Below are 13,197 nucleotides of genomic sequence, written 5' to 3'. Positions count from 1 at the left end.
TTCATGGCCGCAGGTTGGATGCCTCTGTCAAGCAGATCCTGCTCCATCTTCTCCCATTTGGGTATTGCAAGTTTGTCGCCTCCTTGCCCTAGAGTGTGATGGTACACTTTCTTCGAGGCATTATCTTTGGCCTTCTGTACCTTCTGAAGCCCAAGCTCTGAAGACTTGTATTGCACAAATGCATCCCAGTGACCCCTGAGCTTTTCGAGCTCTCCGGTAAACACGGGTGTGGTCCCGGTCTTGATATATTTCTTCGTCAAAATTTTCTTGAATGATTGCAGCTGTTCGGGCATCTTGCTTAGGGTCCAGCGCTTGCATATCTCTTCTAATTCAGCTGGAACTGTGAAGTTCTTCTTAAGCTCCCGCCAGCACCATTCTTTTTCTCTCTCGGGTACCGCATCTTGTTCCTCGCTTGGATTGGAAGCTTTCCATAGCCTGAAGCTGATCGGGATGTGCTCCCTGACAATACATCCGGATTGTCTTACGAATTTTTTGGCGGCAGCTTCTGGAGCAATCGGTTCACCATCTGGACCAACTTCCATTATAATATACCGCCCTTCCAGTTCCTTTGTCAGGCCTCACTTCGTCTTTTTCTGCTGCGACGATGATCCAGACGGTTATACAAAAACATTCATATATTTATATAGTATTCATATAGATTCAGATGAAAATATAATTTTTAATACAAGTAAGTATAGTTGTGATATATACATTAGCACTTTGTTCACCAGCAGCATCATCCTGAATGGATGGTGCCTCAATTCCGTCACCGGACATATTCAAATATATATCGGTATTGTTGCCATCATCTGCTTGTTCGGGGGCATCTCCTTGTACACCACCACCTTCGGCAATCATATTCAACAGGAACTATTCGTCTTCCGTGTCTGTTTGTTGTCGCGGGTCCATCGTAACTAAAAAATGAATACAAATAAAACCCTTAAGAAAATTCTCTAAAAATGCACATATTTGCGAGGATTGGACCAGAATTCGTTTACATGGACAAGGTCGAGAAGTAGACTACGTTTGGATCGGACTACATTTGGATCGAGAAGGGGACTACCCTTAACTAAAAAATGAATACAAATAAAACCCTTAGGAACCGGTTTTCCAAGCGGTCGGAATCAGTGAGAAGGAGACAGTGAGAGAGCGTTGAACGAGTGAGTGAGAGAGTGAGTGTGTGTGTGAGTGTGTGTGTGTGTGTGTGAGTGAGTGAGCGAGCGTCGGTGAGAAGGAGAGAGTGTCGGTGAATATAAAGAAGTAATATAAATGACACCTTTCAATTAAGAATAAAGAATACATGTAATTAAAGTCTTTGAATGACATAATTAAATAATAAATATATGATAAATTAAAGTCTATGAATGACATATGTAAATAATAAAAACATTATACACTCTCTATTTAAATAATTAAAAGCATTTCGTTCTCTATTTCTCTCTAAATTCTCCATAATTCTCACTATATCTAATAACTAAATTCTAGATAATATCAAATAATGGAAACCTTATACCTTAATTAAATTCAACAAAAATATCTCTATAATTAAATTGTAGTTAATATTTACTAATAGAAACAAATAATATATATATATATATAATTCCATAGTAAAAGAAAAAAAGAAATGGTCGGCGGTCCATACCACGTCGGGGACAGGGACGGCGTCAGCGTCAGGGCGTGCTGGCGTAGTAGCATCGAGGCGGCGGCGCGGTGACATCGAGGCGTAGCCGGCGACGTGCAGGGGCGGGGGCGGCGGTGTCGAGGCACACGGCGGCCGGTGCGATAGAGGCGGGGCCGGAGCGGGCCAGGGGAGACACGCACAGGGTGGAGGAGACGGCGGCGAACCTTACCGGCTACTCCAAAGGGGTGGAACGGCAGCGTGGAGGCGGCCCGACAGCACTCGGGCGGCGGAGCTCGGGCGCGCGGCGCTCGGGGACGGGATGGGGGACGTCGACGACGGCGCTCGGGCGGCGGCGCTCGGGATCGGCGGCGGCGGCGAGCAGGAGGCGCGGTGGGAGCAGGGGGCGACAGCGGCGCGGCGCAGATCAAGAAAACCACCAAGTGTTGGGGAAGGGGGGAGGAAGAAGGGAGATATAGGGTGGGGGTCTTTTGTCCTGGGTGGAGCCACGACCCGGGACAAAAGACCCTTTTGTCCTGGGTATCCCGGGTGAAGCCACCACCCGGGACAAAAGGGCCTTTTGTCCCGGGTCGTGGCTCCACCCGGGACAAAAGGTGTTTTTAGGCGGGCCGGGAAAATTCCCAGCCCGCGGCCCACCTTTAGTCCCGGGTGGATCTACCACCCGGGACAAAAGGGGCCCGTTTTTCCTCAATCCCGCCAAATCTTTTGTTTGTTTTTGGTTCTTTTTACTTCTCTTTTAAAATAGACTTTCATTTGTTAATTCAGTTAAAAAATTATGGTTCCAAAAATTATGGAACAAAATTTCTTATTTCTATATAGACTTGATACACGCAACAAAAATATTTAATTTTCATTCAAGTGATTGGGTCAACGAAATATCTAAATTTTTTGAAATTATATCTTTTATGTTGACCATGCAAAAAATATATTAGGTGAATAAATTTTTTCAAACTTTTGCTTTTTGACAGAAAGTGGGTTCTATCACGATATTAACATTTAAAAAGTGAGTTTTACATAAAAATAAGCAATTTCATGACATTAATGAGTAGTGTGTGAGTTTGTGAGATAGTGTGTGTGTTAGTGAGAGATTGTGTGTGTTAGTGAGAGAGTATAGTGTGTTAATGTGAATGTAATTTCATGAAATAAATAAAATTAGTTGAGTAATCTGTATTATTATATGAAAATTATACTTGAGTCTAATAATTAAGTGAAAACTATAAAAAATGATATATATATAACACATAAAGGATAATGGTACAATATATATATAATAAAAGTATTCGAATTGTCATTATTTTTTATAGAATAATAAGAAATAATTCAAGTACATGAAAGATTAGCGGTAACAGACTTTCTCTTGACAAATGTCCCTTGATTATGATCACGGCGCAAGTATGGAGTATCATCATTGGCTAGCAGGATATATGGATAAGCATTTACTTCGGAAGGTGGAATGACAATAAAATTATTATATTCTTCTGATAAGTCTGTCTTGTCCTCCACTCCAACGATGTTTCTCTTCCCTGATAGAACTATGTGTTGCTTAAGCTCATTCTTTTGCTTGTTTATCCCCTTTTTTGAGTTGCTGGACATGTCTTTAATGTAGAAAACCTGAGCAACATCCTGGGCTAGGACAAACGGCTCGTCTCTATACCCAAGATTGTTGAGATCAACTATTGTCATCCCATACTTATCTTTTGTTACCTCTCCTCCAGATAGCTTAACCCATTAGCAACGAAATAGAGGCACCTTGAAATTGGGACCGTAATCCAGCTCCCATATCTCTTAAATGTAGCCGTAATATGTGTCTTTTTTCTATTATTGTCCATGGCATCCATACGGACACTGCTGTTTTGATTGGTAATCTTTTTATCTTGGGCTATCGTATAAAATATATTACCATTTATCTCGTACCCTTGGTATGTCAAGATATTCCAAGATTTTCCCCTAGCCAATAAGAACAGTTGTCTACTTATATCCAAGTTATGCATTAGATGCTTCCGCAACCAGCTGCCGAAAGTGTTCATGTGCTCACGTGTAATCCATGCCTCAGACTTTTTCGGGAATTCGGAGTGCAGAATCTTCTTGTGTTCCTCGATATACGGGTCAACCAAGGATGATTGTTGAAGAACCGCATAATGCGCTCTCTTGAATGACAAATCATCTGTGCAGGCATAAGATTTCTTTCCTAATGTACCCTTTCCATTTAGTCTCCCCTCATATCGCGATTCAGGGACCCTAATCGGTTTAAGGTCATCAATAAAGTCAACACAAAAGTCAATGACCTCCTCAGTTCCGTAGGCACTAGCGATGCTTCCTTCTGTATGAGCTCGATTACGAACACATTTCTTGAGTACCCCTATGAACCTTTCGAATGGGAACACGTTGTGTAGAAATACTGGTCCGAGGATATGAATGTCTTTCACAAGGTGCACTAGAAGATGTGTCATGATGTTGAAGGAAGATGGAGGAAATATCAGCTCAAAGCCAACAAGGCATTGCACCATATCGTTTTGCAGCTTTATCAAATTGTCCGGGTCATTTACCTTCTGAGAAACTGCATTGAGGAATGCACATAGCTTCATGATGGTTAACTGGACGTTATAAGGCAGAATTCCCCGCAGCACAACCGGAAGAAGTTCGGTCATAAGCACGTGGCAGTCATGGGACTTGAGATTTGTAAATTTCTTCTCTACCAAATTTAGGATGAGTATCCAGATGGAACCTTTATACTGCTCAAGCAGTCAAACATGCTTTCCTTCTCTTCCTTGCTAAGAGTATAGCTGGCAAGACTTAAGTATTCTCGTCCATTATCTCGCTGTTGTGGATGTAAGGCATCTCGTTCTTCCATACGTTGTAATTCTTGACGTGCTTCTAGTGTATATTTTGTCTTTCCATAAACTCCCAAGAATGCTATCAGGTTGACGCAAAGATTCTTCATGAGGTGCATCACATCAATTGCATGACGAACATCTAAGACTTCCCAATACGGTAGCTCCCAAAATATAGATTTCTTCTTCCACATGGGCGCCATTCCGTTTTCGTTCGGAACAGGTTGGCTACCAGGTCCCTTTCCAAAAATAACTTCTAGATCTTTTACCATGTCGAAGACGTCTTTACCACTACGGTGCATCGATTTTGTTCGGTGATCCGCTTGGCCTTTGAAATGCTTGCCCTTCTTTCGTACCGGATGCCTGATGGGAAGAAACCGACGATGACCCATGTATACAACCTTCCTACAGTGAGTCAACCATATATTATCGGTATCATCTAAATAGTGTGTGCATGTTTTATATTCCTTGTTCGAATGTCCCGACAAGTTACTAAGAGCAGGCCAGTCATTGATCGTTACGAACAGCAATGCTCGTAGGTTGAAGTTTTCCTGTTTGTATTCATCCCACATTCGAACACCTTCATCGCCCCAGAGCAATAAGAGTTCTTCGACAAATGGTTTTAGGTACACATCAATGTCATTTCCTGGCTGCTTTGGGCCCGGGATAAGCACGGGCATCATGATGAACTTCCGTTTCATGCAGAGCCATGGTGGAAGATTGTACATACAAAGAGTCATAGGCCAAGTGCTATGACCACTGCTCATCTCACCAAAAGGATTCATGCCATCCGTACTCAAACCGAACCTTATGTTTCTCGCATCCAATTCAAATTCAGGGTATGTTCTATCTATTTTTCTCCACTGCGACCCATCAGCGGGGTGTCTCAACATCGAGTCTTGCTTGCGTTCCTCTTTGTGCCATCGCATCAACTTAGCATTATCTTTATTTCTAAACAGACGCTTCAAACGTGATATTATAGGCAAATACCACATGACCTTCACAGGAACTCTCTTCCGGGGATGCTCCCCTCGACATCACCGGGATCATCTTTTCTGATCTTGTAACGCAATGCACTGCATACGGGACATGCATCCAAATTATCGTACTCGCCTCGGTAGAGGATGCAGTCGTTGGGGCATGCATGTATCTTTTGCACTTCCAATCCTAGAGGGCAAACAAGTTGTTTGACTTCATACCTTGTGGTAGGCAATTCGTTGTCCTTAGGAAGCATTTTTTTTAACAAGTTTAACTAATTCACCAAATCCCTTGTCGGATACACCATTTGTCGCCTTCCATTGCAGTAACTCAAAGGTGGTGCCAAGCTTCTTCAATCCATTTTCACAATCTGGGTACAACAACTTACGGTGGTCTTCTAACATCTTCTGGAACTTCAACCTCTCCGTTTCACTCTCACAGTCTGCCCGCACATTGTGCAGTGCCTGCCCCAGATTGCCCGCACATTGTGCAGTGCCTGCCCCAGATCGTCGCTGGGATCATCTTCTGCTACATCTACTTCAGGCTCTTCCATGGGAATATCGTCATCGAATGCACCGAATCCAGCATTCCCGGGAAAGTGGTCGTCAAAATCTTATTTTTCATTGTCTTCCATGGTAACCCCCTGTTCTCCGTGCTTCGTCTAACAAACATATTTCTCTATGAAACCATTTGCGAAAATGTGGCTGTGTAGGATTATTGAAGAGGAGTAATCCTTGTTATTCTTACAATGAACACACGGGCAGCACATAAAACCATTCTGCTTGTTTGCCTCTGCCATAGACAAAAAATAATACAGGCCTTCAATGAATTCGTTCGAACGTCGGTCAGCATTGTACATCCATTGCCGGTCCATCTGCATTTTAAAGGAATCGATTTGAATTCTTTACACGTATCGAATAAATAAAATATATCAAACCTAAATTAAACTAAATGTAACATAACATGAATAATTAAAAGACCTGCCATATCCATCATATATCATGATCAATTAAAAGGAGTACTTAATCCATTAGAGAACTTAACACAGGAGTACTCAACATGTAACTTCAAAATTCGCACAACAACACATAGGTTTTCAACCGTCTTTTGGTGGGAAAGTAGAATGTTCTGACGGATTTCTTGCTGGCGCAGAAGAATATGGCGGAGCTGAAACCTCTGAGTTTGGTGGTGACGAATCGTAACACCGCAACAAATCCTCAAGATCAAACGGAGGTTTCCTCGGCCCTTGCCACACATTCTCTATATTTTTTTCCAAATAACGGAGCGCTGCCCTATGAAAAGCGCTAGGTTTATTGCACCGACGACCTACTGGAGTTGTGCCCTTCTCTCCAGAAGGACAACGGTTACCCCCACCGGCGCCACTCCCTCCACTGGAAAACACTTTTATTTTTCACAAAATTATAAATTCTTACCATTACAATGCAAATATTATTTACTATTACAATTACAATGATCAGATTAATTACTCTTGCAAATAACAATAAAAACATATAAAAAAGATGAAATATCTAATTAATTGAAAGAAATCTCTATAACTCCTAATTATTTTGACACCCTTCAGTTCCAGGAGAACACTCTTTTCAATATCCAAAAAACCCTCTAGAAGAAAAAAAACTTTATTTCAGAAAATGTATATATCGGTAACCTCGACCCTGCGGTGATGACACTGCCTTTCGGGGGGACACGGTGCTGTACAAGTACGTCACCAATAGGCCAGTCGCAACACCAACATTTACGGTTGATAAGAACACAGGACTTGGCACAAATAACATGCTCGTTGATATGCTCTCAGTGCAACAACGGCCACGCTGACTGTGCCAAATGCTGTGTTCGTATTAACCGCAAGTGCTGGTGTTGCGACCAGCCCATTGGTGACGTCCTTATAATGCATCGTGTATCCCTGAAATGTAGTTCCATCACCATTGAATGGAGATTAACGACATATACTTGTTTCGAAATAAAGATTTTTTAAGCTTTCAGTGTAAGCATGAACGAATACATCACTAGAGTGTCAAAATAATCCATTCATAATATAAAAAATTCAAATATACTCATTTCATTAATTCATTCATTAATACAAAAATCAACTATCCACAATATGGTCATATATACAAGTAAATCACATGAAGTGTCTACACTCATTCTAAAAATTTCTACTATCCACATACTCATCTAAATCTAAAAGAAAATCACACCTACATATGCAATCTAAATGTCCAAGAAATGAGCTACACATTTTCTCTATTTCTAAAGCATGAAATGAGCTACACAAGCAATGGAAGAAGAGAAAAACAAGCCCCAAACCTTTAGCGCCGATGGATGGACGGGGGAATCAAAGATCTTCACAAATATGGTGAAGAAATGAGTAAGAACTCCCCTCTCCCGAGTCAAGAACAGCAAGAACAAGTGAACTGAATGGCTCGGGCGGGGGAGGGGGAGGAAAGGGGATAAGGGGGCAAGTAGTTTTGTTCCGGTTGGAGGCACCAATCGGGACAAGGGGGGTCTTTTATCCCGGTTGGTGGCTCCAACCGGGACAAAAGGCCCCTGCCCCCAACTGTCCCGGCTAGCCGTTGGATCCGGAACAAAAGCCACCTATTGTCTCGGGCCCAAAGTCAGCCGAAACAAATAGTCTGAAACAAAGGCCTGTTCTGTAGTACTGGTTTTGACCTGTAAGCCAAGCCATCAAACATCCTTTTTTTTTTCTGCTGGGTGCAAGCACCGTCGAGTGCGTCTGATCCTTCCGCTGACCACGCGGCAATCATCCGGAGTGCAATATTTGTTCAGTTGTTGAACGAAAAGAAAATTGATATAAAAACTAGAGAAAATTTTTATTTTCATATGGTGCGAATTTTAAAAATATAATTAAATTAGTACATATATGCCAAATAATTACCATTTTTTAGTATAGAAACTAAAAATTAGTATGTAGATTTTCTTTGTAATATTGTGAAAAAGATCCCAACAAATGATTCATGCAAAATCTAATTCAAAATAACTAAATTTATACTTAAACGAAAAAGAAGAGTTCATATCGAATAAAATATAGAAAAAGGTAAGAAAAGTAGCAACAAAAGGAGAGATCGACAGAAATACAGATTGAAGTAATGTATAAGAGCAAGTGTAGCAATAGCCTCTAAGTCACCCTCTAAATATTAAATAAAGTATGTCTCTATTTTATAGAGGTTTTTAAATTTGCTTCAACTTCAACAATTACTCTCAGTTCTAGCTTATAATAGAGGACTTCCTATTTAAACACAATTGCGACCCGTACGAAATCATCTCCAAGAGTTTCTTATTTTTTTCTCCCCAAAAATTATTATTTCCTAACTCCCCAAATAAGTATGAGGAGGAAAAAAAGAATTATTCTTCTAGAGTTTCTTATTTTTTTCTCCCCAACAATAAAAAATTATGTACCCACAAGATTTCTGCTCCCTCGACCCCCCGCCCCCCCCCCCCCCCGCCAAAATGTTCATCTCCCGCGATCGACTGCTATATCAGGGATGCATCTAAAAACCGCAATAATTTGATGGATTCCACCCAGAATTGCCCTTGTGCTCTGTGCTTTAACAAGTGAGGCGAAATCAGGCGTGTGTCGCTTCTCCTCTGGGAAAAAGAAGGATCTTTTTCCCCAAGTAACTGAACGAAATGGAGAGCATCAATGGCGGAAGAACAGAGTAAATTAGGCACGGGTGGAAACAGCGGGGCACCAGGATGTGAGTGTGATTCTTCTTTCCGTTTCTTCGTGATCGGTTCAGGACTAGTATAAGCAAAAATTACATCACACAAGGAGTAGCTAAACAGCAACCATCTCACGCAGGGCGGGTACTAGGAATTCTCCGGCAGTGAGGTGCCCGGTTACTGCGACGATGGAGCCGCCGCGGCGGCGACGGCGGCAGAGGGCGCCATCCTGGGGGACGTAGCTTGCTCGAGGATGATGGAGCGAAGGAGAGAAGGGCGGCGCTAGCGGCACCTGGTGGCAGGGAAGAAGACCGCAACGAAAAAGACGCCTGGGAAGGAGTGATCGGGAGGGCTGATAGCGTGCGCATTTTTACGCACAGAAGGGATTTTAACAGTTGTTACGAGATATGGAATTAAGATTAGAAACTATTGGAGAGTGTGTTTTTTTAAAAAAAAATGGGGAAGAAAGATGGGGAACTCTTAGAGATGCTGGTAAAAGACGGGCATTGTTACTAGTTAAACAAACAAAATCGACGATCCCGGCGAGCCAACTAACAAGGCTTTGTGCAGAAGCACTTGCGTACGGCGTTCTCCAGCTTGCACTTGCCGCCCTGGAAGCCCTCCTTCCGGCACACCTCAGCACAGGTGTCGCTGCTCAAGCAGAAGCCCTTAAACTGGAGGCTCTGCGACAGGCAGTACTGATTCTCCCCCTTCTTCTTCTCCTCCTCTTCCTTCTCCCTCTCCGTCTTTTTTTTTTTTGAATAGTTCCTCTCCATCTCTTTATCCTACGTCAGGGACGACACAGTCTGCTTGCCAACCGCTGATCCCTTGGCATCGATCGTCCCGATCTCTGCACCATATACACAAGCATCGTTCGCCAATCACATCTTATATATCTATCCCATTGCAATGCGCATGTTGGTTACCTTAATCTGCCTGGTAGATTAATTAGATGGATAATGAGAAAGTAACACTTTTTTTTGGGTGGCCTGAGAAATTAACACTTGACATGCTAATCACCTGCTGCGACGATGAGGAGCAGGAAGAAGACAAGGACAATGCCACGGGATAGTGCCATCTCTCGTTGTTAGCCGAGAACGACTGAACCAGCCTTGATGGACGACGTAGGGCTGGAGGGATGCAAATGGACACACCGGAACTGAACTCTCTGAGGGACCGAAACCAGCGACCAGAGGAGGGTGAATGGGAGCCGATCAAAATTTCTTCTGAAATCGATCCGTCGGCCTATATCCCAAAATTACCACAAGCCCTCAAGAGTTCTAGGTGAAGTTTGGAATAGCTATGAAAGAGCTAAACCATCACAAACAAGCCCTAGAACGAGCGAGCGAAAACTCGGAGGCAAACGAGAAAATCAGTAGACCTGGCAGACGCAGACCAGTCAGACTGCCTACACAGACCGGTCAGACCGGTCGGGCTGGAATTGAAATCCCAGACCGGTCAGACCGGTTTCACCGACCGGTCAGACCGGTTGCTCCCAGACAGCCGCAAACTAAGCTTCAAATGTTGAATCTCGAGCAAACGAAGTCCAAATCCAACGAAACTTGCAGGATACCTTCACATCTGTCCCGTGAACATATCCCCAAGAGATCTGTCCCAAAAGATTAAAGGATCTTGAGAATTTGGGGAAAGATCAAAGTGGATTGGAGTTTTCTCAATAACACAAAAACTCCAATTCGTGAGAACTCGCGATTCCAGGGGGTTTGGCACTAGGCTAGATGCATAGGAATCATCACAAAGAGTTCGGTAAAACACGAATCCACGAGTTTGATTCCTCTAAACACGAAACATCCCAAAAGAGGAGAAATCAAGTCCAAAACGCAAAAGAGGAAGGGGAGGACGAATACTCAGTGCACAAAGGTGAATCTCAAACGAATTTTATTCATTAATCTCAGAGGAATTCACATATACAAATAAAGGCTAGAGCCTACCACACCATCATCCACCCTCTAGATTGGAGAGATTAGCTCTAATCTAACCTTCCTTTGCGTTGGAGACCTTGGCCCTAACCTGGAGCAGGGGGAAGGGAAAGGAAAAATCGAAAAGGACTCAAAAGGCTCAAGAGACTCCCCCAGCCACGGGCTAGTGGGGGTATTTATACCCAACTACTGCAGCCAGACCAGTCAGACCGGTCGGGTCTGCAGCAGCCCTGTACACGTCCTCAATCAACGGTGGAATTTCTTTCTTCGACTCGAAGTCTTCCCTGTGATGCCTCCATGTTGACGAAGATCCAGTCCGCGGTTTTGGAGGGTCCGCGAAACCCGGGTAGATGGCCGGTTTTGAGAAAACCGCCAAAACTCCACGTGCGGGAAGATTCCCGCCTCCACGTCGTGGCCCAAGACGTCGTTCCCGCCTCGGCCTCCTGACGGCCCTAGACGCCGCCCGACGCCCGTCACCTCTTCGCCGCAGCGAGGCCCTAGACGCCGTCGACGCCCGTGGCCTCCGCCAGTCCCGAGACCGACGCCCGTGACTCCACGACTTGGCGTCTTCAACCGCCGTCCGCTTGCTTGGTTTTGTGGCGCAAACCAAGAAACCCGCCTTCCGTCGCCGCTTGCGCCCTCGATCCAGGAGTGGATGCCACAGCTGCCGCCCGGCCTGAGCTCCTCCACGGCAACTCTCCGTCGACACTCGACACCCGTGTACCTGCAATCCAAAGACCAAGCGCACGATCACACCGCACGGTTGACAATTCACACATCACAAGCAGGATAGAGTACTCAACATTCCTCACTCTATATATATATATATATATATACATATATGCATATATGTATATGTATATATATGTATGTATATGTATATATATGTGTGTGTGTATATATATGTGTGTATATATATGTGTGTGTATATATGTGTGTGTGTATATATATGTATGTATATATATATGTATGTATATATATATGTATATATATATATATATGTATGTATATATATAGCTCTGCATTATTGGAACTTAGAATAGTCAAATGCTTAACTTAGAACTGACAAACATGACCTAACACTAAATTTAACAGCTGCTAATAAATTGGGTGTGTAATTTTCTCGAATTGGAAGAGACTAGTTAGCGTTTGTCTATTTTGTCTGCCTCATAATTTATTCAGAAGTGCTTCTGCTGGCTTGTCGGTCAACCAACCAAACAAGTAACGATTAAAGAAAACCTCGCACTTAATTAAGCTGAACTAGCACGAAACTGCATCACATTATTACATCAATGTTGAAAGGAGGACCTTACATCATCTTGCCAACTACACTAATAATGGAGTGCATACGGGTGCAGAACAACAGTGAGATGTTCCACACGCACAGGCATCACCAGACACCAGCAGTCCAGCACCGAGTTTAATTTATTCCAGGTAAAGAGAACAAGAGACGAGAGGAACACAGCCCGCTGCAGCATCACGGCGCAGCGTGCATGACGAAGAACCGACGAACAGAACCAAGACCAGTGCTCGGCTCGCATTGCGTGCCGGGCGGCGCCGGCGGCTAGCAGATCCTCTTGCAGAAGCACTTGCGGGTGGCGCCCTCCGTCTTGCACTCGCCGCCGGGGAAGTTCTCGGTCCGGCAGACGTTGGCGCAGTTGCTGCTGCTCACGCACAGGCCCTTGAAGTGGTGGCTCTGCGACAGGCAGTGCCTCGCCTCCGCCACCGTCGCCGGCCCCATCTCTGCTACAACAAAGGAAGAGGGAGAGGTTAATTGATTTGCTAGGGCAGTCTAGGAATGAACGAACACGGTAACACACTTGGCAGTGTACCTGTGGCGACGAGGAGGAGCAGGAAGACGAGGACCGGCGCGGCCATGCGGCGAGAGAGCGCCATCTCCTCGGTGACGAGCCCGGCCTGAAGCCGAACCGGACCTGATTGAACTGTGAGCTCGCTAAGGTCGATGGATGCAGGTAGCAAGGGATGGGAATGGGATGGATGGGAGCAGAGAGGGAGGGTTTATATAGAGCGTCCGCATCGAGCTAGAGGTTTTAGCTGATGCTTAAGGTGAGAGCTGATTAGCACGGCCTAGAACAGGACCCAACTGCAAGCT

The 13,197-nt window shown here is 44.1% G+C and overlaps 1 protein-coding gene and 1 pseudogene across 2 annotated transcripts; both read right to left on the bottom strand.

The window, feature by feature from the left end:
- Positions 1–9,649: 9,649 nt before the first annotated feature.
- LOC120654157 lies at positions 9,650–10,311 on the bottom strand (annotated as a pseudogene).
- Positions 10,312–12,312: 2,001 nt separating this feature from the next.
- LOC120656531 (defensin-like protein CAL1) lies at positions 12,313–13,197 on the bottom strand. Of its 2 annotated transcripts, none has more exons than XM_039934646.1 (2): positions 12,917–13,197; positions 12,313–12,830 (listed from the first exon to the last, which is right to left on the bottom strand). In XM_039934646.1, the coding sequence occupies exons 1-2, from the start codon at positions 12,978–12,980 to the stop codon at positions 12,649–12,651; spliced, it is 246 nt and encodes an 81-aa protein (XP_039790580.1). In that variant the 5' UTR covers positions 12,981–13,197; the 3' UTR covers positions 12,313–12,648. The 2 variants fall into 2 exon arrangements, with proteins under 2 accessions (XP_039790580.1, XP_039790581.1); XM_039934647.1 differs by having other exon boundaries at positions 12,313–12,827; positions 12,917–13,181.

This window comes from Panicum virgatum, chromosome 1N, assembly GCF_016808335.1.
Source record: "Panicum virgatum strain AP13 chromosome 1N, P.virgatum_v5, whole genome shotgun sequence".
Lineage (NCBI taxonomy): Eukaryota > Viridiplantae > Streptophyta > Magnoliopsida > Poales > Poaceae > Panicum > Panicum virgatum.
This window is presented reverse-complemented; position numbering and strand designations above follow the sequence as displayed.

Excerpts from the sequence above, each read along its gene's own strand:
- LOC120656531 (XM_039934646.1), bottom strand. The coding sequence starts at position 12,980 with ATGGCGCTCTCTCGCCGCATGGCCGCGCCGGTCCTCGTCTTCCTGCTC. Across the intron at positions 12,831-12,916 it reads GCTCCTCCTCGTCGCCACAG|CAGAGATGGGGCCGGCGACG; the intron begins GTACACTGCCAA and ends CCTTTGTTGTAG.